Genomic DNA, 25,696 nt, shown 5'->3' on the forward strand with positions numbered 1-25,696 from the left:
ATGGGGATGGGATGGGATGGGATGGGGATGGGGATGGGATTGGGATGGGGATGGGGATAAGGATAAGATAGAATAGGATAAAACAGAGACAGGATAGGAAATGAATAGGAAAGGAATGGGAAACGAATAGAAAATATGCAGAGCAGAGCAGAGCACAGAACAGAACAGAATAGAATTAGAATAGAATTACAATAGAACAGAACAGAACAGAACAGAATAGAATAGAAGAGAATAGAATAGAATAGAATAGAATAGAATAGAATAGAATAGAATAGAATAGAATAGAAATAGAGTTGAATAGAATAGAATAGAATAGAACAGAACAGAACAGAACAGAATATAGGATAGGATACGATAGGATATGACAGAGTAAAACAGAATGGTAGAACAGAAAAAGACAACTAAAAAGTACAAACTATATGACAAAAGGGGAAAAAAATCTCATCATTTTAAACCCCAACTTCGTAATTTCAGGAATTTTGATGTGAAATTTGAGCCTGTGATTCTACCCTGGAAGCTGGGGGTTGACATTTCCCTGTCAGAGCCTTGAGGAAAGTGTGATGCCCAAGGCCAGCCCCACACCCCACTGACCTGCAGACAGCTTCTGCTCCTCAGCAATCTGCTCCAGCCGGCCCAGGAGAGCATCAATGTTGGATTTGATCTGTGTCAGCTCAGTTTTGATTGTCTGCAGCTCGCTGCTCTTCACTTGGAGGGGAGGAAGGAAGGAAAGGAAGGCACTCAGTGCCCTGCAGAGCAGCCCCACCCCACGCCCAGGGCACCTCCCTGAGCAGGCAGAAAGGAACCCCAGGCTGGAAACTTGCTGGGACACTGGCAGAGGAGCTGGGGGACTGCTCCCAAAAGAGCCCATGGGTGCTGTGTCCAGGCAGGCTGTGGAGGCTGACCCCGGGCTTTGGCACACTCAGGCTGTACTGATGCCTCAAGTTTTAGCTTTCATATTTTCCAGATTCTGCACTGCATTGGTACATAACTCTGAACTTCTTGATAAAGTGTCAGCAAGTTCTCCTCACAGCTCAGGCAATCCTTTCCCAGCCCCAGAACCAAGGAAACTGCTGCAGCTTCGGGCCCAAAAAGTGCAAACAGCAGCGAATTGAGGAGAGCAGTCTGGGAGGATGGGACTGCATCACCTGGAGCTGGAATTGCACAATTGACCCCAATATGGAAATGGACCAGAACTGATCAAAGTTTGAACTCGTGACTGGTCATCCATCTCAGGTGCAGCCTTGGCTGGGTTCTTGCACTGCCCAAGGTGGATCCTTTGAGGGCCTTTTAATAAATCCCCACTTTAACTCTGTCCAGCCTCTGTTCCAGGCACCTCTCAAGGCATCAGTGCCTGCACCTCCCCCAGGTTCACCCCCACAGCTGGGCTGCTGTTCCCCGGTGTATGGGGCTTCGGGAGGTTTTTTGGGAGGTGCCCGTGCTGCCCCACACGTGTCCCCAGCCCTGGCCCATACTCACACTTGAGCCTGGCCGAGCTGTTGGCGATGGCAGCGGACCTGGCGAAGAGCTTGACGGGCAGCGAGGCCTTGACGCGCCGCACCAGGGGGATGGTGACGCGCGGCCGCTTCACCGGCACCACCCGCGGCACCGGGGACACCCGGCCCCGGTACTCGAAGATCCTGAGGGGAGAGGAGGGGAGGGAAGGCAGGTGGGGCTGCCTGGGGGGTGCCCCAGCCCGAGCCCCCGCAGCTTGGGGCCGTCAGATGCCGCCCCACACCCAAAGCCCGCCCTCCCTGCCCCACACAGCCCCTCGGGCCGGTGCCTCACCTGTCGTAGAAGTCGTCTCTGTAATAGTCATAATCGAAGTCGTAGCCACTGCAGAGACAGTCAGGGCATCAAGGGTTAATTAGCGCTGGTAATTTGTTATTTTTGCTCCCTCGCTGCCTGCTGAGCGCCCCCAGGGCCAGCGAGGGTAAATAAAGTGATCCCCCTCAGGAGGGACTGTCCTGGCTGCAGGGAGGTGTCCCGGGCCCAGGAGGAAGACCGGGGGGCTGAAGGCATTGGGGACGGTGATGTTGGCAGCGGGGTGTTAACCTGCTTGTCTCAAGGAGGAGCAAAAAAATGTGTGTGGAGAAAAGTGGGGACAAAGGGGATATTTATGGGGTATTTATTGATGTAAACCTCTCTCCCCTCAGCCAGGCAATGACCACATCCTGTGTTCTTAAGCTTGAGCTGCATTTTAACCCAAAGCAGGAGCATTCCCAGTCCCAGGAGACCCAGTCACACTCTTCCCCTTGCTGCAACTGATTTTTCACAAGGCAGCACAAACCAGGGCACAAACCCTTCCCTGGTGTGCTGAGGCTCAATTAACACTGGCTAAATCAGTGATGCTGGTAATCTCTCTGCTCTCAACAAACAGAATTAGTGCAGCCCCAGACAGAAAAGTCTGTCCTGCCTCCTGGAGTGGCTGAAGAGAATGAGAGATTGATGGGGGACAGGGAAGGGCTAAGCCACGAGGAGCTGGGGACAGGGAAGGATGAGCACCCAAGTGTGTAGCTGGGAGATAATCTGGTGTCCTGCATCTTTGAGAGAAGTGGCAAGGACAGTGTGTGGCTGACTGCTGGGAAGTGTGCTTTGTCCCAAGAATGCCAGGCTGGACCTGCTGGAGTCTGAGGCACTGAGTGTGCGCCCTTATCACCATGAAAATAAATGTTAAAATAATGTTAAATATTATGTTAAATGTTAAAAAAAGATAAATAGAAAAACTAAAAGTGTAAGTGTGTAAACTAGACAGTTTTCTTAAGTCACTGGGTGAAAAAGTCAGTTTAAGCTTAAACTAGTTTAGAGAACAGATGACAAGATGGAGGAGTTAGGGTATTGTCTCTTGTCCTTCTTTATTCTTCTAGAGGTTTTTGGGTAGCAGTAGGTGATTGGATAGAGAATGCCACAGTGCAGCACAAAGGTGAGGGGTCATTGGGTCAGTAAGAAAAATAATTAACATGTCTATTGTTAATTAGGTAAGGATAAATATAAAGATAAAAGAGCTGCGTATTTCAAGGCCATTTTGTGCCTTTTGAGGCAGGTGATGGTGGGTTGAACTTGAGCAGAAAGTCTGGGGAAGACCTGCCAAGTGTTTTGATTATGTGTTAATAAACAGGAGAAACAAGAGCCTAAGGAGCCTTTGGAGAATCCTTCCTGACACAGAACTGAGATAAGGGAAACTCTGTGAGGGAGTATCCCAAGGGAGCTCAGCCCTGAGGAGACTGAAATCTCCAGCAACAGGACCCAGGAGGGCTGTCCTGCCCAGGCAGTGTTTAGTGTCACAGCCTGGCTTCTGGAAGATGTTTTTTCCAGGATCCCAGATGCCCATGGCAGCCTCTGGAGACCCAGCCTGTGCCTGGGGGGAGCTGAGCACCTGTGGATGCTTGGAGACACCAGAGCTGCTTTGGGGCATCAGTTGGTGCCAGGGTTAAGGATGTGGAGGTGGCTCGTGCACCTCCTGCCCCAGTCATGCCCTGCCATGGGGACTTCAGTGAGGAGATATTCCATAAAGCTGGGCCTTATCCCTGAGCAGCTGCTGCCTGAGGCATTCCCAGAGAGCTGAGGATGGGATGGGCAGTGCAGGTGTCCCTGCTCAGCAAGGAGACTGCTGGGGAGATGTGACTGTGGAGTATAATCACCACTACCCTCCCAGGCTCCACTGCAGGGTGGAAAAGAGCCATTTTTGACAGATGAATTCCAGATTCTTTTCAGGTGCCCTCCCCTTCTGACCCGAATTGTAGCCAACATTCCTGCTGGGCTCAGAGGAGACAGGAATATCCCACAGCCTCTGTCCCAACCACTGCATGAGGTGTGTTCATTTATTCCCTCTTCTGGGCCGAAAGGGAGATGCTGCTGGGATGAGCCCAGCTGTTTGTGGGGCTGAGGGGATGGAGAGCAGGGATCCAGGCACCTCCATGGAGCTTTTCCTGATGGCTAACGGGATTTTTGTTCATCCTGAGGTGAAACCTGGAGATACAAAAACTCACCAAGAAAATAGCTCCCCTCAGCCTGCCAATTCACTTTGATGACTGAGGATGTTTGACTTCAGGTCTGTTTGAATCCAATAAATATAAAATACCATCAAAATAGGAAGCCATTTGAAAGGAAAATTGAAGTAGGATGCTTCTACGCTGTCAGACTCTTCTTCTTCAATTTTTTCCCCCTCCTTAGATGCAACTCAAATGAAATTGCTGCAATTTTGTAATATTTTCAATCCTGACAGGCTCTGCTGAAGTGCTTCTGGCTCTCTCCAGCACAGCCAGCGTTCTCCCCAGTCCCAGGCAAGAGGAGATAGTGGGATCTCCCCCTGGCTGCAGGGCTCCGAGTGGGATGAGCCATCCTGAGACTGAGGGATCATTCCTCAGTGACCTGGCAGCTCTGTCTTTGTGCACAGGAATTGTTTTTGCAATTTTTCAGTCAGCTGGTGACGCTGCACCCTTTCAGAACAAAGCAGGGACATCCAGAATGAAAGGCTGGAAAGCAGGAAGGCTTCAAGGAATGCCATGCTTCCACCTCCTGATGCATTACCTCTGCTTTGTTAGCCTTTAGCAATCAAACATTTCTGCTGCCTCAGGTTCAAAATGCAACTGTTCATAACTGAGGGGTGATTGTCTGCATGTGCTGCCTCTCCACCACATTTGTGGGGCCACTTCTGAGCCTGGACCTGGACAGCAAATGTGCATTTGAGCATCTGTGCTTTAATTACTGCCTGATATTGCTAATCAGTGCCACGGTGAGCTCAGCTCCAACCCTTCTGTCATGGAATTACTGCAGCAGGGAAAGGAATACCTGCTGGAAAGCTGCTTGGAAAATGTGGCATTGGTCAAACATGTTCTTGTGGAGCTGTGTGACTCCTTCCTCCTGCACACGGCCAAGTCAGTGGGAAATAAAGGGATGTGTGGTGAAGCCTGGCATTCCCAAAGTGCTGGGGCTGCTGTAGGCTGGGACATCACTGCTCACCTCCCCCTCTGCCCCAAGGCTGCTCTCAGCCCTGTCCATGTGGATTTGGCTCTGGGATGTCACTGCTCCAGCACAGGGCCTGGGAGGGGTGTTTGGGGTGGGCTGACACCAGCTTTGGGTGTAACAGGGGCTGGATACCAGTGTTCACTGCCTGTGACAATCAGTCAGCACTGGTTTGTCCCTGCCACCACTTCAGAGACCCCTCCTGGGGCCACTGAGCTGCAGACACCCAGCAGCTCTTGCTCAGGTTGTCCTCTCTGTCCTTTTGGCCAGCTTTAGCCCCAGCTCTGCAGGGCAGGACAGAGATTTGTGCCTCCAACACCTTCCCTTCACAGCCAGCTGACAGCATCTGGGTGGGACCTCTGGCAGTGACCTGAACGTGGCCCCACATGCCCCAGGAAATCCTGCCCAGACATTTGCTGGGCAGGAAAAAGGAGGTGTTGCCAGAAGGCAGATTTGGAGAGGCAGTGAGTGACTCCCTGGGGACATGGTGACAGCAGCTCACTGCCCAGCCATGCCTGTGGTGGTGGCCAGCATGCCAGGCAGGACCTTCCCTGTGCAAAGGGATGCTCTGGGAAGTGCCAGAGGGAGGGAGGCAGGAGCAGAGATCCAAGAGTGGAGGACAGCAGTGATGGCAGCAAGTGAAGGTGGAGGCACCTGAGAAAACTGATGGTGGCATGAGCCTGGGTGGAGGTGGATGGGAGGCTACATCCCCAAGGGTTTCTGTTAAACACCTGGACACCCACCTAGGCTGGTGGATAGATCAAAATGTCACAACTGTTGCTTCCTGTATGTTCAAAATAGAATTTCCCTTGCCTTCCCTTCCCCTCGACCCTCCCATGCAGACTTGGAGCGAGGCAAAGCAAAATCCAGCCTTTGGAAAAAATCCTCTGCTGTGTTTAACACAGCATTTCTTATAAATTACAGTGCTATGATTTTTGAAGTCTAACATTTAGTAAAATTGATGGTGGTTTGGGAAGCTGTAACCACAGCTCGCTGCAAACCTGGGATCCCTGTTTTCCAGGTGATATTGTAAGTTCTGCCAGTCCAGATGGCAAAGTTTTTATCTGACAGCCAGTCTGGGATGAAATATTGCTGGAGCTCGGAGCAGTGCAGTTCTCTGGCCCATATTTTAGCATATCCATATTTGTGGGAGGAAGCAAACATCTCTCTCAGCAGTCTGGAAGTCTGAAATATTGGTCATTCCAGAGGAAGGGATTAGTGCTCCAGGCACGGCTGAGCAGTAAATGAAAAGCTCGTTAGTGCAAGATGTATGGAAGGAGCTGATGTGTGTTATGGCCCCAGCCCCACGTGAGCAGGCCACGTGCAGCTGAACAGCAGGATCTGTGTCATCTCTGCTCCCACCTCCTTCCCCTCAAGTGAATCCCCTGGGAATGCAGAGAGCCACGTCCTGGGAAAGGCCAAAGGGTCCCAGGGTGGGAGGAGACACGTGCCTGAACGCTGCACAGGGGGAGAGAGGCTCCTGGAAGGAACCCAGGGATGCCCTGTGGGTGCTGGGAGGCTGCTGGGGCTCTGCCAGAGCTGAATTTTCTAACCAGGAGTTGCCATTCCACACCACAGCAGTGCAGGACCACATGGCTCAGTCTGAACCACAAGGTCTTCTTCACCCCTCACTCTTTTTTCTTCTTTTTCTGGAAAAATCTCCAGTTCTCGTGATTTCCCCTTTTGCTACACCCACCTATAACCCCAATACTGATTTTAGTCTTTTCCTCCCAACCTTACATCTTCCAACTCCTGTCTCAGCCCCTCAGTCTTCTCACCATGAGACTGACATCAAAATTATGACAATTTATAAATAAAACACATTTGGGGACCTTGTTATTTGGTTTTGGGTTCCTGAACCTGCAGGGCACTCCTGATATACCTTCTCAAGTTTCCCTTTCTGCAACCAGAAGCAAGAACTTAATGAGTTTCTCCCCTCATTTCCCTGACTCCAGAGTCTGGGGCTTAAATGAAAATCTTCACCTCTTATGGAAGTAATGATAAATTCTCTCAAGCTGAGGTCTCACTGACACCTGTAACATGCTCCATGTGCCTCAGACCTCTCTGTGTCCCACCTGTCCCTCCTGCTCCCTTGATCCCTTGGCTGTGCTCCTCAGAACAGGCTCCCTTGGGATTTCCCCCAGCCACCTCCATCTCTCACCCCAAGGGCTTCCCACTTTCTTCCCTTCTTCTCTCCCTTTGATAATCATTCTTCTATTTCCCTGAATTATCCCTGTTCCCTGTTTTTTCCCCCCATTCAGTGCCTCTGTGCCCTCTCCGGCTCCCTGGCTCCTTTTCCTTCCCCTGCTGTGGTGTGGTTAAGGCAGCTACTGCCCACCCCTCTCCAGGCCCAGCACCTGCACAGGACCCAGGAAACCTCCCACAACACCCCAGGACTGGCCAACCTTGGGGCTGCCACTGCCTGAGGGGCACTGCCAGGGAAAGGAGCCCTTGGGAGAAGCTCAGCAGCAGTGCCCAGGCTGCTGGGGGCAGGCAGCAGGAGCTCAGGGGGTGCTGGAGGGCAAACACCCGCCCAGAGACCTCACCCACTGTGGTCAACACCTACCTGTACAAGGCAGAAGCTGCTCTCTTCAGCCCTTTGGGTCTGTTGGGTTTGGGCTCCCCGGCCATGTTGATGTCTGCAAGGAAGGGACACGCAGCTGTGACACTGCCCATCCCTGACTGCCCCACCTCAACCTGGGCACAGAGCTGGGGTGGATGCACACAGCCCTGCCAGGGAGAAAGGAGCTCCCCCACACCCCCCAGCCAAGCCCACCTGCTTCTGGCACGTCTGGGGCCTGCTGGGGGCTCCACAGGAAGGTGAATAAACCCTTGCACTTGGCAAACCTCTTCCTTTTCCTTCCCAGAGCCACTCGCCATTCCCTGAGCTGTCAGCACCCTGCACATGGTGCACTCCACACACACAAATCCAGGACAGCTTTCTTGGGAGATTTTGGTGTGGTAAGGCAAAATCCAAACCTGCTGCACAGTGCTGACTGCTGAGCATCCAGCCCTGGATCCTTGGGGAATAAGGAGGAATGCTGGGCCAGGCAATCCAACATGGGGTGTGGAGGCAGAACACAGAGAGGTGAGCGGTGGCAAATGCCCTGCTGCCTTCTCCAATCAGCCCCAAACCCTGTTGGTTCTTCCTATGTGTATGAAGAGGTGTCAGACCTCTGGGCATGGCAGATCTGAGCTGAGCAGGACAGGATTTCCTCATGTGGACCAGCACTGCCAAGCCCACCACAAAACCACGGCCCTCAGACACAGCAGGAATAAAGAGAAAGGAGTTATTTATGTAAGAAAAACCCTCATGTTTCAAAAATGCAAGCAGTGGAAGGAGGGAGTGGAAGAGCAGCTGCTGAGTCCATGAGGTTGGTTAAGAACCCCCTTCATCAGCTGGTGTGAGGCCAGTGATCTCCAGGAGCTCGGAGGAGCCACACCTGTGCTGCTGGAGAAGGCTGGGTGGGTTCAGGAGACTCTGCATCACAGCTGGGTCACCTGCTGAACAGACTGGTCCTCAGGGCTCTGTCCTGACCTGCCCTGAGGGACCTGGGCCCCCACAGAGAACCAGGGGCTGAGAGTGTCCCACCCCTGGGTACATCCTGCAGCTCCGTGACACCCCACTGGAGCACTGGGATGGACCAGAGAGGTGGTGAGAGAAAAAGATCCCAGAATGGTTTGGGTTTGAAGAAATCTTCCCTGAAAGCACATCCCATTCCATCCCTGTCATGGCAGGGACACCTCCCACTGTCCCAGGGTGGTCCCAGCCCCATCCAACCCAGTCTGGGACACTCCCAGGGATCCAGGGGCAGCCCCAGCTGCTCTGGGCACCCTGTGCCAGGGCCTGCCCACCCTCCCAGGGAGGAATTTCTTCAATGATGCCTTGATTTCAGCTACCTGCACCTTAGGGGACATCCAGCCAACCTTTTAGCACATCAGGTCATTTAAAACTTGTATTTTTTTCATCCTTTATGACGGGACTTTATGAGGAAATGTGGACAGGTGGGTCCACACACCATCAAAATAAAGAGCCTACAAAGTGAGCCAAAGGAACATCCTGCTGACTTAGGAATAATCAGGAAAATCATCTTCAGGAGCACAGGAAGGCTGCAGCACTGCTGGGATGAGCTGAGCAGGAGGAGCACAGGCTGCACACGACTCTGGAGGAGCATGGACACATTCCAATTCCTTGGCTGCCTTTTAGGGTCTGTCAAGAGACCTTATCCCTACTGAAGCTGGATCTTGGCCTCTTTCTGAGCCTGAACAACAGATGTGGTGTGGTGTGGTTGGCTGAGCCATGGCACAGTGGAGGCACATTCAGAGCCCATGCTTCCCTTGCTGCCTTCCTCCACCCCACCATTCCCAGCTGCAGGGAAAGGCTGAGCCTGGATGCTGAGAGGGCACAGGACAGCTCCCAGCTGCAGGGAAAGGCTGAGCCTGGATGCTGAGAGGGCACAGGACAGCTCCCAGCTGCAGGGAAAGGCTGAGCCTGGATGCTGAGAGGGCACAGGACAGCTCCCAGCTGCAGGGAAAGGCTGAGCCTGGATGCTGAGAGGGCTGCACATGGCTCCAGGGCCAGCTGCTGCCAGCAGGAACATTTCACACATGGTCACCTCTTGGAGCCTGCTGAGCCACCAAGGCTGCTGGCACTGCAGGGGAGCAGAGGGAGCAATCCTGCCTTGCTGCAGCCCAGGACACAGCCCTGCCCAGCTGCAGCTCCCTGGCTGAGAGCCCTTTCTGCTGCCAGGGTGCATCTGGCCACTCACTGCTCCTTGTGAGCCCCTGACAGCACCAGGCTGGGCAGCACCCTCCAAGGGAGAGGCACAATTAGCTCCATTTGGTGGTCCCCACTGCTACAGAGAGCCCTGTGGAGCCCTCACTGGCACCTGACAGCAGCAGGGAATTCATACTCTCAGCTCTGGTGGTGAGGGGCAGTCAGATCCCACAGGATTCCCTTGAGAGTGAAAAAGGAGAAACAAGAGCTCAGCAGGAACATCAGCCTGGACAGATTTTGCATCTCATTCTCATTCTGGCTCCCTCCTCTGCATCACTGACTCCATCTGCCCACCCCAAGGCAGTACTGATCCCTCCTGCTCATACCCAGGCACCTGTTCCATGCTCAGTGGGGAGCTTGTGCTTTGTCCAGTCCACATGGCAGGGGCAGGGGATGGTGTGGATCCAGTTTCCAGTGCCCCCCAAGGGCAGCAGCCTCTGCAGTGCCTGGGGTGGCTGCAGAAGGCACTGCAGAGGCTGCCAGGACCTGCAGGGACAGTCCCTTCAGCAGGGTGTCTGCAGTGTCCCCTGGCAGTCCCAGCCTGTCCTCCCACTCCACATTCCCACATGGCCATCCCTCCTCTCTTTAGAGAAAAGCTTCCAGCCTTGTCTCAGCACAGCTCCTCTGTGCTGGCTTCTGCACCCCGCTGCTCACTGCCAGGAGCAGCCAGGGGAAGCCTGAGCAGCTCTCTTGTGCTCAGACTGGCCCATGAGGGGCAGGCACATCAAAGGCAGCTGAGTTTGCACCTTGTCCAGGACATGTACAGGACACCCAGCTACCACACTGCCCTTCTGCCTTCTTCTGGAATTCCAGGCCTTTTTGGAATTTCTCTCATCAGAGATGAGAGGTTTCAGGGGTTTTCTGAGAGGAGGTTTTTCTCACAGCAAACATCTCTCTCTTCAGCTAAGTGAGCAGGTGCTCCCTGCCTCTTGCCACATCTCCTCTATCTGTCTGGAGCATCACAAGGGTTCCCCGAGGCCCTCTCCATCCTATCTCAGGCTGCACATGTGGGAAACACCTGGGCTGGAAGCACTCCTGGCACGCTGAGCTCTGCCAGGTCTGCAGCTCTGCTCTCTGGAGCTCGAGAGAAGTGAGCAGAAGTTTCTGGTACCTGGATAAACCTCAGAGGAAGCAGCATGGCCTCAGCACAATTCCTTGCGTCAGGCTGCTGTGCCAGCAGCAGGGTGGGAATGGGTTGCAAATTGCTTTCCTGGGTGCCCACTGCCCACAGCAGGCTTGGAAATCACCATTTTTCATTAAAAATTCTCTCCCCTGTTCCAATTCCCACTTGGAGCTGGTGACAAGACCACCTCAGAATATGACACCTCAGAGTAATCTGAGAAAGCAAAGATGCAGCTGAGGGCATTTTCTTGTTAGTTCTCATCCCACAGCAGTGCAGAGGTGGGGGGAAATTCTCTCATTCAGCATCTGCTGGCTGAAGTTAGGCTGAGCTGCTCTGGAGATCAGCTCTCCTGACAGGCTGAGGGTAGGGCCTGGTCCTGGAAGGGAATCACTGAATCACAGGATGGGTTGGGATGGAAAAGACCTTAAAGATCATCCAGTTCCACCCCCTGCCATGGCAGGGACACTTTCCACTGTCCCAGGCTGCTCCAAGCCCCATCCAACCTGGCCTTGGACACTTCCAGGGATCCAGGGGCAGCCCCAGCTGCTCTGGGCACCCTGTGCCAGGGCCTGCCCACCCTGCCAGGGAGGAATTCCCTCCCAATATCCCATCCAGCCCTGCCCTCTGTTTAATGCCATTCCCCCTTATCCTATCCATCTCTTTGATACCAGGCAATGTCTTTCCCCACCCTTGTTCTTCCCCAGCAGTTCCAGGAGAAGGCCATGGGACAATCCAGAACTGTGCTTTTGCTGTTTGGCTCCTACAATCACAGCCCAGAGCTGAGGTTTTGGGCCACAATGTCACATGTGGTGCCTTTGATCCCATCTAACATGGGAGCTGGGAGCATTCAGGCCCTGCCTGGGGTGCTGTGGGAATGCTGATCTCCAGCTCTGTGCCTGCCCACGGATCCTGCTGACCCTGCCTCATCACCCTGGGTCATCCCTGACCTGCTCTGCAGATCCAGCATCCCAGTCTGACCCAGCACTGGCCACCCCTTCACCATCCCCTATGGAACTGATGCTGTTTGGGTTTTGCCTTTTTTGTTCTTTTCTATGTTCTCTGTATTGTTTGTACATTTATCTCTAGCCTATCCTATCAGTGGCCAGTTTTCCCAGTCATTTTCCACAGCCTTTCCCTAGGCTGAAAACCAAAACAAATTCCAGAGCTCCAAGCCCCGGGGGGACACAAGACCCCTGTGTTATCTTGGCTCTTCCTGGGTACCAAACTTAAAAACAACTCTTCAAGATACATTTTTGTAGACAAAGTACAACCAGTGCTGAAGGGGGGCTCCAGAGAAGGGGCTTGACCTGTGGCAGGGAATTGCATCACCACTTGTGCTCCTAATTGCTGCTTTCTATCAATTATGCTAATTGCCTAAACCTATAAAAACATCCTCACTCCTGGCAGGAGGGAATGGGCTTTCCTTAACTACCCCCTGAAAACCTTCAAACAAAATAAAATAAAATAAAAACCAGACCACTTTTACATTACCTCCTGACCAAAACGCTCTCGTGTTTCATTCCCAAACGGGGGAAAAGCCAGGAGGAGCGGGCTGGGGACTCACCCAGGGTCTGTCCGGCCAGCATGCGGCCGTTCTCGCCCAGCACGGCGGCGCGCGCGTGCCTCTCGTTGGAGTACTGCACGAAGGCGTAGCCCTTGTGCACGGAGCAGCCGACCACGCGCCCGTACTTGGAGAAGATGGTCTCCACATCCGACTTCTTCACCAGAGCCGTGTTGAGGTTGCCGATGAACACCCGAGAGTTGATGGACTTGGGGTCATTCTTGTTGGTGATGTTGCTGGTCTGCACCTTCAAGGACATCTTGGAGGCCTGCGAGGACAGGGGGGGAGTCAGGAGGGTGTGCAAAGGGATTCACAGGAAAACAGCTGGGGGATAAATCAGTGGAGGAAACAGCTCCTCAATTTCAACAGGTCACAGTGGGACAGATCCCGTCTCTGGGAGCCCCTGGGTGCTGGGAGAGCACTGCCACAGTCAATCCTAAATTCTTGCTGGAAATTAATTGATCAGGCTGAACCTGGCTGGTTCTGTGCAGGGCCAGGAGTTGAACTTTAATGGGACTTGTGGGTCCCTTCCACCTCAGGGTATTCTAAGGTTGCTTTTAGAGGAGAAACCAAGATTTAAATCCATTTCACATCTAAGTGAAAGCTTTGGTGCTGTCATACCAAAGCTTTTACCTCTCTATGCTAAATCACAATTCAAAGAACTCTTTCTGAAGCAGTCTGCATCCAGCACCTTGGTTCATGCTCGCTGTTCCAGGCTTTCCCCTGCCAGCACCTCCCAGCCCAGCCCTCACTATTCACAGGGATGGGTTTGTCCCTGTGGGGCCACACTTGCACCTGGAAGGGGACTTGGGAATTCTGGATATAAATGAAGAGATTTAGGCAGTGATCAGCCCGTGTGCTCCTGCTGGCACCTGCGCTGCACTGCCTGCACGCCGGGTTTTGGGCTGGATTTTGTGCCAACAGGAGGTGTCACTGTTAGCTCAGAAATCACCACCAGATCAGCTTGGAGTCGCTCGAAGCCCCTTCCCGAGCCTCCTTCGTGCCTCAGGTACCTGGTGGGCAGCCCCTGGGAACAGGTTTGCCCTCTGAGCACGAGAGAAAGGTTGGAAGTTGTCTGAAATCCAAGGCAGCGTGGCCTGTCTGCTCAAACTGCAGCAAAACCCTCAGCTGTCCAGAGAGATCAGCTTGATTTCCACCTTCCATCCGAGGGATGCTGTGGGATCGGTGCTGTGCTGCACACAGGGAGTGGGATTTACCTGGGAGCTGTGCCAGGTGTTCTGTGATGCACATTGAGGTGCTGCCCTTCCCCAGCCCCTTCCAGCAGCAACCACAGGTGCTCCCACTCCCGAGGGCAACAGCACCAGAGTGTGCACAGCTTCTGGAGCTCCCCAAGCCTGGCACAAGCTGCACTGCTACCACAGGGCCTGCTGTCCCCTGCCTGGTGGTCCCCAGCACCTGCCCTGGTTTTGGGGTGCTCTCTGTCTCCAAGCCCAAGTCTGAAGAGCCTGGTCCGAGGTGGGGTGTTGCCCTAAAAACTCAGTTTTTTTGATCTTGTTGACATAGTTTCTGAAGACTTTCCCAGGACAGTAACTGTAAACATAGAGATGTGTACATTCTTTCTGATACACATCTTGTGATGGACATCTCTCACAGCCAGTGAGGTTGGAAAGGTGTTATCCTGACCATCCAATCCCTGGCCATGGTCAGAAACCTATAAATTCTGGGAGAAGAAATAAAGTTCTCTCCTTCCTTCACCACACCTGAGCTGTGTCTGTGTGACTCATTTTGTGTCCAGCAGCACCAGGGGATGGTGGCAGCTGCCTGCCTGCACTGCTGCAGCCCCTGTGGACCCTGTCCCCCTGTCCCCAAGCCCTGGCAGGCTCTGCTGCCCCCAGCCCAGCCTGCCCCTGGCACTGGGGGATGTTCCAGCTTTAGGGCTCACCCTAAGCCACACAGTTCCCTTTCCTACACTCCTGCACTGGCAGGCTGAGCCTGGCAAAAAGCCACAATATTTAGGGGTTCCATCCAAGACTTTCCAAAACCCCAGTCCTGCTTCTCCCTTCCTGCACAAGATTCCCCACAGGACACAAAATCTCTGGTTACTTCTCTCTCTGTTAGAGGGGAGAACATCATCACACCCCCCTCACCCTCTGCCAGGGGAGCCCTGTTTTGGCTCCTCAGGGATGTTTTCCCTCCCAGTGCTCTGGAATCTGCTCCTGCCACAGCCCCACTCTGCCCATCGGTGTCAGGGCTCACCAGCACTGCTCCAAATCCCAGGGCTGATATTCCAGGACAGGGACACGGGAGGAGACTGCCCCATCCCACAGGTGTTTGCAGCCTGACCCAGGAGCCAGAGGATGCTGGAACAACCCCCCAATGGGCTCTGTGCCCAGCTGCCAGGGACACACCTCCACCTTCCACCTGGGAGCACAAAGGGCTGGGCACTCCATCCCTCTCACCATTTACAGCCAGACCACACAGAGCACTGGAGACACCTGGCAAGTCTGAGCCTCTCTGTCAGGATGTGGCTCCACAATAAATCCCCTCTGGCTCCAACCCCTGTGACTCCATTAACCTGCCACTGAGGCTGGAAATAATCTTCCTGCTAAATCCAATCATAAAAAAAAAAAAAGTTAGACTTTGTCTCAGTCTGGCTCATTGTATTTTCCCTTTCACGCTAACAGATTAAAAGAGCCAGAGACTTTTGTTTTATTACTTTAAAACCAATTCCTGGCAGGCAGAGTTTTCCTAAAAACACTAGGAAAAATAGCCAAAGGACAGGACTTTTAAAGGAAACCAAGTGAATTAAATTCTCAACCTTTGGCAAGTGATGCTCCAACTTCTACCCCCATATCAGCCCTTGTTTAATTTCTCTATTTGAACTTTTTTTTCCCAATGCCATCTGGAAGAGGTTCCTGAAGGAAGCCAGTGCAGATGGGGAGAAATGGAGGCTTTTTCCAGCTCTTTGGTCACTCTGGGTACCCAGCTTAACCCCCAAGGACTCATTTCTTAGAAATCCTGAGTAGCTGCACCAAGCCCAGCTGTAGGCTGGGCTCCAGGGTGGCCAGTGCCCAGGGAATCTCCTCCTGAATGTGGCCAGTGCCCATTCCTTCTCCATCCAATTCCAATTCCAAACTCCATCTCCATTCCAATCTCCATCCTGAATGTGCTGGGAGTGGCTGAGGCAGTGCAGGACCTTCAGAGAGCCTGCACACTTGTGGGGTGTCTGCAGCCAGGTGGCCCTGGGTGGCCTTGCTGCCCTGAGGACACATCAGACCTGCTGTGAACTCCTTTCCCTGGGGATTCAGCAATGTCACACCTGGTTCTCCTGGAGTCTCCAGCTCCTGAAGCTTGTATTTTCTTGTTTCAGAGCCAGCCTGCCCTGGCAGCTCTCTCCCCCACCCCAGGCCATGCCACAGGGACATCCTTGGTCCCTTTAAGCTGCTTCCCCCTCTACAGGATACACTCCCACTTTTCCATTCCCATCTGGTGGAGTCTGAGAAAGTCTCCAACCAATTTTCTACCCACCCATGGCCCTCATTTCCCCCAGACCTCAGAGAAACTCCCCTGGTCCCTGGGCAGAGTGTGAGCCCTTCTCCCCATGCCTGGAGCCCCCCATCCAGCTTGCACTGCCCTGGGGCCTGTGTCCCACCTGGATTCCAGGATGTTGCAGGATATCCAAAGCCTTCCTCAAGTTAGGGCAGACACCAACCACTTTGCCACAGAAAAAAAAGTAGCTTGGTCAAATTTGGCCACACCATTTTCAGTCCTGGCCCTGCTGCAGGCAGTGCTGAGGAAGGTTCTCTTCATCAAAATCAGACCCAGTACTCACATCAAACACAGCCCTGGCTCTGCTTTCACACCCCAGCACTGAAGAGCTTCACTGCTGCAACCCCCCAGTCCCAAATCAGACAAAGCCCAAAGCCTCCCCAAGGACTAATCAGCCCAGTCAGGTATTATTTACTTGAGCCTGAAGCTCTGCCCAGCTGTTTGCAGCTGCAAACCCCAATTACATCAGGGGCTGAGCTCCTTAAGCCTGTGTAGGAGGGATGTGGGTTAAGCTGCCTCTGTGCCTGGGCTGGAACAGGCTGCAGGATTCAGGTGGGATGTGGGGAGGGTGGGGACATAAAACTGCTTTTCCCCAGTTCCATGGGCTCTCAGCAGGTGCCACGTGAGCTGTCAATGGACCCTTCCCCATGTGGGTTTGCTATTAAAAAAAAGATCTGGATGAAGCTGAGGTGTGGGCAGGATCTTCACTGGGAGAAGGAAATCTCCCAAAGCATCTCCCAAGATGAAGATTTTGGCTACCATGGAGTTGGGGGGGGTTGAAAAAGAGGAATCTGTGCCTCTCCTGGGTCCCTGCTGCCCATCCCCACCTTGCACCCTCCTTGTCTGGCTCCTGTGACCTTCCCCACGCTTCCTGCAGCTGGACCAGCACGTGCTGTGCTTGTTCCCTGTGCTGTGTCCTCCCCTGGGTCACAACAATCCCATCAAACTGGGCATGGAATGAGCAAGTTCTACCCCTGTGGAAGGGCTTTGTAAAGCTTTACCTACAGGAGACACAGCCCCACTGCAGGGACAGTGAGCGGGGAGCTCATCCCTTGGGGCTCCCAGTGGTCCAGAGCCACCTCAGGACACAGCAGGTCTGTGCAGGGACGTGCCTGGGCTGATGGGAGATGGGACAGGGCCACCAGATGGCCAAGCCAAGGTCAGGCAAGGTGATGGCCACGCTGCTGGGAGGGCTGGGGAGGGAGGCAGTGGGACCCCGGTGTCTGCAGATGGGAGCTCTCCAGGGCCATCTGCCCACGCTCTGCTGGCCCTGCCCGGGCAGGCAGCAGGGATTTGGCAGCAGGGAGAAGGGAAGGGCAAGGCTGGGGAATGCTCAGAGGGTTTGGGCCCCATCACTGGTGGCTCCCAAGCCCCTGGGCACTGTGTGTGCCTGCACCCTGAGCAGCTCTGTGAGCAGCTCTGCTGCTGCCACACACGAGCCAGGCATTCCCTGCAGAAATCAGCCTCCCCTTCTCCTCTGCCCCACTCATTTGGGATTTCCTCCTAAACACAGCATCACTTGGCACCACTTACTGGCCTCCTCACTGTAACAACTGGAAAAGGGCATTTTAACCATGGCTGTTAATATTTCATACTCCCCCTCCCTGGATTCCAGCAGGGAATGTGTGTCCAGGTGAAATCCATCAGCTGGGAAACAGCTCAACAGCTGGGGAGAACAGAGGCCTCTCCAGCCACCATCACTGGGATACACCAGGGAACATCCAGCAGAGTCAGAGCAGAGAAACTTGGGGATGAGCCTGGTCAGAAACACTCACACAGCACACACACATATTCCTGGTAATTCCAGGATATTCCAATAACCATTGCTGGCATCAGCAGATGCATTTCAGCAGCTCTGATTTCACCTTTCAACCTCCATCCCACAGCTGCCACAAGATGGACTGGAGTTGGAAAGGAGAAAAGACAAAAGGAATAACACTTGGACATGAGTAAGTGAATGTGTAAAGGGGTTCTTCACCTCCAGGGAACACCAAGGACAGAGTATTAGGATTACCCCTGTTTTCTGCAAGGGAAACTGAGGTCCACACAGGAGAGGTGTGGGGTGGAGGGGTGTGTGCCCCCAGCCTCACCAAAGCCTCCAGGGATATTGCAATGGCACTCCCAGTCCTAAATGCCCCCAAAGACACGAGGACACTTAAGGATGAGATTGCCAGGAGTAAGATTTCTCCTTCCATACTTCCTTCCTTCCTTCCTTCCTTCTACCCTTCCTAGAATCATTGAGGTGGAAGGGACCTTAAAACCCATCCAGTGCCACCCCAGCCATGGCAGGGACACCTTCCACTGTCCCAGGCTGCTCCAAGCCCTGCCCAGCCTGGCCTTGGGCACTTCCAGGGATCCAGGGGCAGCCCCAGCTGCTCTGGGCACCCTGTGCCAGGGCCTGCCCACCCTCACAGGGATGAATTTCTTCCCAATATCCAATCCAAACCTACTCCCTTCCCCCTTTCCTTGCTTGCTTCCCTCCCTCCCTCCCTCCTGTCTGTGCCATCTCCTCTGTCCCCAGGGGACAGCAGTGACCCCAGAACATCTGGGGACGTCCATCTGCACCCAGGCTGGGCTGTCCAGCACCCTCTGAGCACCATCCCTGCAACCTGACCCTCCACACACCCCTGGAGCCTGGGATTTACCCAAGACTCTCCAGGGGTGCATCCCTCTGGGCCTGACCTGCGTGCCACTGCCAGGTAAACACAACAGGGATTAACTGAGCTCTGCAGCCCAGTAATTCAAGGGAACCCCCCATGTCATTTCTAAGGGCTGCTGAGGACCCCTGCAGGGTCCCAGTGAGCTCCCACACCCCAGGACAGGCTCCTGTGCCATGCTGGGAGGGGGATGGATGCCAACAAACTCCTCTCTCTGCCTCTGCTTCTCTCTTCCTGTGACAGCACACCTGGCAGCAGTGTCACACACTGTCCCTGCTGCTGCCAGCATGCAGGAATCCCTCAAAAATCCTGCTATTCCACCCAGGAGGAGCCCAGGGCTGGCACTGGTGTGCTGATTCCCTGCTCTCAGTGCCTTCTTTCCCAGATTAGCCCATTAATTGAGAGCCAGGTGGCTGCAAACCCCAGGGGCCCGGGTGAGTGACGAACTGTCACGGCAGGAGAAGGGAAAGCAAAAAGCAAAGCCAGGCCCCCCTGTCTCCTGCAGGAGCTCTTTGTGTCACTGAGAGGCAGCAGCCAGGCTCTTCTCCCCCCTCTCATCACGTTTGCTCTCGGGAGGGGAGATGTGCTTTCCTCTCCTGCCCACATCTCCACCCTGAACACCAGTCACACGTCTTTCCAACCTGGAGGTTTGACAAATGCAGACATGCTGCAGGCACCTCCAGCACGGGGAGAGAGGGACAAACCTGATCCCTGCCAGGTTTGAGGCTAATTTGGCATCAGGGGTATTGGAAAAAGCACCAGCAACCTGTGTCTTGGCAGCATGGATGGATGATCCAGCCTGGATCGTCACACTGGAGCCAGTGTGAGTGGGGTGCACCTTGTTCAAGTCTTTTTAACCATCTCAGATGCTCCTGTGCAGGGCAAACCCCAGCCCTGACCTCGCTGCTTTCATCCCAAACCTTTTCCATACAAACATCTTTCTTGCCACTTGCAAGGGAGCAGCACAGAAAATTTTTGGAACTTGATGGGGCCAAAACTCTGAGTAGGGTCTGTTGTGACAGGACACAGGGGAATGGTTTTAAACTCAAAGAGGGTCAGTTCTGGTTAGATATTAGGAAGGAATTGTTCCCTGGCAGGGTGGGCAGGCCCTGGCACAGGGTGCCCAGAGCAGCTGGGGCTGTCCCTGGATCCCTGGAAGTGTCCAAGGCCAGGCTGGACAGAGCCTGGGACAGTGGAAGGTGTCCCTGCCCTAGGCAGGGGGTGGGAATGGGATAAGCTTTAAGGTCCCTTCCACCTCAAACCATTCTGTTTCTATGATCTTAAAGGCTAAATCAGCAGCATTACACTGGAGACAAAAATCCACCACGGGAGTGATTTGCACTTCCTTGCAAACAGCCAGAAAGATGAGTGCTAGGGAAGGCCTGGGAAGTTAACATTCCCTAGCACAAACAAATTGGCACAGCTGTCCCACAGGGAGGATCTCACTTTGGGCAGCCATCAAGTCTCTCTCTGGCTCCGAGGGGTTTAGGAGAATCACAGGATCACAGAATGGGTTGGAAGGGACCTTAAAAATCATCCCATTCCACCCCCTGCCATGGCAGGGACACCTTCCACTGTCCCAGGCTGCTCCAAGCCCTGTCCAGCCTGGCCTGGGACAGTTCCAGGGATCCAGGGACAGCCCCAGCTCAGGGCACCCTGCTCCTGTTTGTCTTCCTTTAAGCTGAAAAAAGAGACTTTTGAAAAGAAACCCAGCCAGCTGTGAGACAGGGAACTGCCCTGCCCAGCTCCATCAGCAGCACAGAGCCCCACAAGCCCTGGGAGTGCGGTCCCTGCCACCTCCAGTGCCAGTCATTCCTCCCTGCAGAGCCCTGAGTAATTTCCTAGCAAGTCCCCAGACACCAGAGCCGAGCTCAGAAGTGTTGGTTTAATAACCAACACAAACCCTGCACTCTTTTCAATAACTCCTGAGTCCCCAGCAAGCCCTGCACACAAACCTGGAGGCTCAGCCCTCCCCACAGACAGCAGGAAGATCCTGCTCACTGCTGTGGGCTCCAATAAACACAATAAACTGAGAGGAAACCAGTGCTTGGGTTTTCTGGGGAAAACAGCTTCAATCCTCCCAAATGTGAGTGTTAAAGGACTGAGAAGTTATTAAAAAAGGGGGTAGACAGAGGTGCCACAATTATTAGACTGCTTCTGCAGGCCCAGGGCTGTCTCTTGGGGGAATACTGCTGTGCTGAGAGCTGTGCAAGGCTGGGGATGAGCTCAGACTGAAGCTGTGGGGTCCCTTTGCAAAGCTGCTTCTCCCTGCAAGTGCAGATCCCAGCAAGGGAAGATCCCTGCAGGCAGGATTTGGGTTCCTCGAGTGCCATTCGGGGCTGTCCCCTCTGCCATCAGACACATGGCTCCTTCTACAGGGCCTGTGAACATCTCCCAACACCTCCCAGGGCTCCACCCTGCACATCATGAAATCAGTAAGGCTGGAAAAGACCTCTGAGATTGTCAGCTCCAAGCATGCACCCAGCACTGCCACCAGGCCCAGCACCACCTAAATCAAACCCCCACAGCCACAGGTTTTTTGGTCACTTCCAGGGATGGTGACTCTACCCCTGTCCTGGGCAGCCTGTCCCAGTGCTTGACAACCCTTCCCATGAGGAAATTTTCCCCAACATCCAAGATAAACCTCCTGTAGCACTACCTGAGGCCTCAGCATGCCGCCTGTCCAGGCTCAGGCTCTCCCTGACCTCCTGGTGCTGTGCAGGTGCACCAGGGGTGTCCCTGCTGGGGACCCCTGGCTGTCCCCTACCCCCTCTCCATGGCCAGCCCACCCCATCAGGGCTGTGTGGCTGGAGCAGAAGGCACCAGTGCAGCTCCTGTGCATCCCCAGTGAGCCCCAGGTACCTCCTGGGAATGCCTGAGGACACGGGTTCCCTCCTGAGCAGGCAGGCTCGGGCTCAGCCAGCCCGTGTTTGCCCTGGAAGAATGAAACGCTGTGTTCACACCTCAGCTGCAGGGTCAGCTGCCACTGCTCAGGCTGGGGACAGCCCCAGGGACAGAGGCTGAGACCCCCAGGCCGTGGCAGAGCACCCAGACATTCCCTGGACACCCCCAGGGAGCTCCCACCCCTGTTTATAACCTGACCCCACTGCCTGCTGCACTCAGGTTGTGGGGTGGGAGATGGGGGAGCTGCTCCCCACCCTGCTCCCCTTCCCCACGCTCAGGGCGAGGCTGCACCGGCCCAAACTCGGTCTGAAACCACCTGGGGAGAGCAAAGAGCCGGGTCTGGGCTCATGGGGACACACAGCAACAGCCCAGGCTGTCCCCACAGCAGATGTGGCTCTGCAGGAGGGGTGGCTCCAGCCCCCGAGCCCGGCTGATGCACTGGGAATCTGCACTGGGAGCATCCTGGGCTGGAGCTGCTCCAGCACAGCCTCACCTGGGCTGATGTCACCTGTGCTGCCTCTGTGCCAAGGGAAGAGCTCCTTTCACCCCTCTCCTTTGCAGTGATGTCCCCACAAATCTGGGATTCGCTCCTGGCTGATGCAGGGACAGGACTGGCTCCCCCCAGCCTTCCTTCAGCTCTCCACCCCGCTGTGCAAAGAGCCTCCTGTGCAAAGAGCCTCCTTTTTGAATTTTTAATTAAAACAAGTCATTTCAAACTGCCAAAATCCTGCCAATCCTTTGAAAAGCTGGCTCTGGTTTAAATTTCTGAAATCCTCCATAAGGCAGCCATAAATAATCAATAGCTGTTTAAATAAGTATTTAATCAGCTGTTAAAGGTGCTATAGTCACAAAGTCCATCAGGTCAGCACTCAGTTTATAGCTGTGGCTCGTTACCATCTGTCCTATACATTATTTATGCCTGCAGAAGCTTAAAAATCTATTCATTAGAGCAATAAATCCTTCCTAATAAGTGTGATAAAGGAGGAGCTAGAGCTGGACAGTGAGAGCTGTCCAAGCAGCCTCTGCTCCTCACCCTGCCTTGTCTCCACACATCTGGGGCTCCCCCAAACGCTGCACAATTCACTGCACACGGGTGGGGTCACCCCAAAGCTGCTCATCTGCTTCCCCTTTGGACACAGTGCTTTATCCCAAAGAATCATGGAATAGTTTGGGCTGGAAGGGACCTTTAAAGATGGACTTGTTCCATCCCCTGCCGTGGGCAGGGACACCTTCCACTATCCCAGGCTGCTCCAAGTCCAACCTGGCCTTGAATATCCCCAGGGATGGGGCAGCCACCATCTCCATCTCTTGACAAGGCTGAAGTTTTGTCTTTGAAAGCATTTTCTCCATGAAAATGTATTTTAAATTAAGGCACTTTTCTCCTAGAAGCCTTCCCTCCCCAAATAGGAGCATCCTTTGATTGCAGAATATGCAACAAGTGAAGTTTTCAGGAGCCTCTGCCTCCAATCATCTCAGAAATCTCTCGTGAACAGACCAACATTCTTTTTGACAGCAGCAAAATAAATTTTAAAGGTCAATTGAATCAGATAAGCCCAGTCTGGCAGTCCTTTCAGATGCAGAATTCCATGGACAACATTTAGGCTCTGCTCAAGAACAGAAACAAAATTCTTTGGAGGAAAGAATCTTCAAAAGAAAAAAAAAAATAAAGAGGAAGAAAAAGGAAACAGCAATTAAATAGAATGTCATCTGCAATCCCACCAGTGCAAAACCTGATGATTACCTACCAGGCACTGGACAATGCTACATGCACTAATCTAATTAAAGGCCTTTTTTACAGGCAGCTGAAGCTAGCTCATTAGTGTGTTACCAAGATGCTCATTAATGACTAATTTCTTGAGAATTATTCTTTAATTCTTTATCATTCCCAGCCTAACAGAAAACCACAATGTTTCCATCCCCCCTCTCCCACTCACAGGGGTTCTGATGTTCCTTAATGAACACCCCCCCACCAGCCCAATTGTTGTTTTAACAGCAAAGGATTGATTATTTATGGGGAAAACCAAGGGAAGTTTTTGGGAAGTTTTTTCTCTGGCAATGAGCTGGAATTGCTGCTGTTTTCAGTATCTCCTGCCCCTATCCATGAGCCCAGGGCTCTTCTCCTCCCACAGATCCCTCTGGCCATGTCCAGGAGCTCTCCCAGGCTCCCCATTCCCAGGTTCCTGTGGGAAGGACACGTGCATCTCTCACCACTGGGAAATACTGAATTACAGGGAGAATCAGGGCTCCAGGGAGGCCCCCATTTTGTGCTGCCAATTAATTTAATTTAACCCCCTCCAGGGACACCCAGCTCCCAAAGAGGAGCTCCCAGGGGTGGAGCTTCACTGATGGAATCCCCTTTTTGAGCTCCCTTGGTCTCTTAAATCATTACAGTTGAAAAAGACCTCCAAGACCATCCAAGTCCAACCACTGACCTTATCTCCTGGGCAGAGGTCCTGCACTGTGCTGCTCCAGCACTCCAGCCCTGCTCCTCCCAGCCAGACTGGTCCTGCTCATCCCCCAGGCCTCCTCTGCCAAGCCAGAAGGGTGATGGCTCCTCCTGAGTAACTGAGCAGAAATCAGGGATTTCCTGTCCCTGGGGATTTTAGCACAGCCCCAGCCACCAGGAGACTTGGCAAACTCCAACAGCAGGACAGTCACCAGCCAGACCAAAGGGGTCCCAGGGAGCCAGAGCACACTGAGCCTTCAAAAGGCTCAGTTCTCTTTGTCTGCTCTCCTGCAGACAAAACACCTGATTGTCCTCCCACCTTCCCATCAGGGGCACCACCAAACTCACACAGAACTCACACCAAACTCCCAGAGCCTGGGCTTGTGGCAGGGGGTCAGACATGGGATGAGGAGCTTCAGGGAGTCTCACTGAGAACCTCCACCAGCTGAGGGTTTTGCCACGCTCCTTTCTTCTCTCTGAGTTAATTACCAGCTGATTGCCTTTCACAATTATTTCAGACACTTCCAATATGCAGAATGACATGAACAATTAAGACACAAATCTCTTTGGCATGGCTGGGATGTGGCTCCTGCCTCATTTCTGGTTGGATTTGCTGAGGTTTGGTTGTCTAAATGCCACCTCTGAGGCTCCACAGAGATTGGGGAGGCACCTTCTCTCCAGGGAAAACATCTCAGGTGGGACAGGGAGAGCGGCTGGGAACAGCTACAGCAAGGCCTGTGGTGGCAACCATTCCTTTTCCTCCTGAAAAATAACAAACCCTGCTCCTGATCTGTTGGCCTTTGCCTCTCCAGCTGTACACAGATGCAAGGGCTAAAGCCAAACCTGGTTTTGCAGAGGGTGCTGTGCTCCCCTCGGGGTCTGATGGTCTGGGGATTTCCCTCCCACGTCAGCAGGCTCTGGGCCAAAGCTGAGATCAAAGCACATCATCTGCTGCTCTCCCTGGTGGCCCCTGCGCAGCTCCTGCTCCACCAGCATCAGCGTGCCCTCATGCATGCCAGGGTGATGGGTCAGGGCTGGAGGGCTCCTGGGACTCTGCTGATGCTGCTTTCACCCCTTCACTCCCTGCCAGCCCTTCCTGGGGACAGCATTCAGCTCTCACAGAAGGGGCTGAAGACACAGACCCCCTCGGAATAAAACAGCAAGATTAGTAGCCCATTGTTGTTTGTTGATTATGGTCATTCTTTTCTGTAAATGAAGTTTAAAAATCATCAGCAGATTGTCAGCTGTGACTTATGAGCCCTTCTTGCTGTAGGGGAGTGAAGCAATGCCAAATCCCCTCCACCAGCACCTCATCTGTTATGTGTGAGGAGTTGTTCCAATTACCAGGGACCCTCGGAATCCATAAACACAGAGCTACAGAAATGTCCTCACAGCTGCTGGGACCATTCCAGCCACGGCCCCAGGGACCAGGCACATGTGGCTTTATCAGTGCCAGCCAAGCCCTGGGCCCAGTGTGGGGAGTGGCTGGAGCAGGTCCCAAGCAGGAGGTGGGGCTGAAGGGCTGCAGGAGATGAGGCTGGGGCACTGGCAGTGTCCCCCATCCAGGGCAGCTGCTCCTGGTGAGATGAGGAGGAGTGTGGAGAGCTTGCTGGGACAGCAGCTGGGGTTGTACACGGTACTGGGGGTCAGGACCTTTCTGGCTGTGCTCTGGGATGGAGGTGGCTCCCCACAGATCATCCTGGTAAAGCCAAAATTCCGTGCCAGGGCAGGGCAGGCTCAGTGGGATCCCCACAAC

General features: G+C 53.6%; 1 protein-coding gene across 2 annotated transcripts in view; it reads right to left on the reverse strand.

Annotated features, from left to right (window-relative positions):
- The window catches only part of RALY (RALY heterogeneous nuclear ribonucleoprotein), a 112,435-nt gene that overhangs the window by 6,466 nt on the left and 80,273 nt on the right, over positions 1 to 25,696 (reverse strand). For both annotated transcript variants that reach the window (XM_015647761.2, XM_033519047.1), the window contains exons 2-6: positions 12,427 to 12,691; positions 7,529 to 7,601; positions 1,786 to 1,833; positions 1,477 to 1,637; positions 592 to 705 (exon numbers count right to left, since the gene is read on the reverse strand). In XM_015647761.2, coding sequence (XP_015503247.1) covers positions 592 to 705; positions 1,477 to 1,637; positions 1,786 to 1,833; positions 7,529 to 7,601; positions 12,427 to 12,682 — 652 coding nt within the window. In that variant the 5' untranslated portion in view covers positions 12,683 to 12,691. The remainder of the gene's footprint in view (positions 1 to 591; positions 706 to 1,476; positions 1,638 to 1,785; positions 1,834 to 7,528; positions 7,602 to 12,426; positions 12,692 to 25,696) is intronic.

Source organism: Parus major, chromosome 20, assembly GCF_001522545.3.
Source record: "Parus major isolate Abel chromosome 20, Parus_major1.1, whole genome shotgun sequence".
In the NCBI taxonomy this organism is placed as follows: Eukaryota; Metazoa; Chordata; class Aves; order Passeriformes; family Paridae; genus Parus; species Parus major.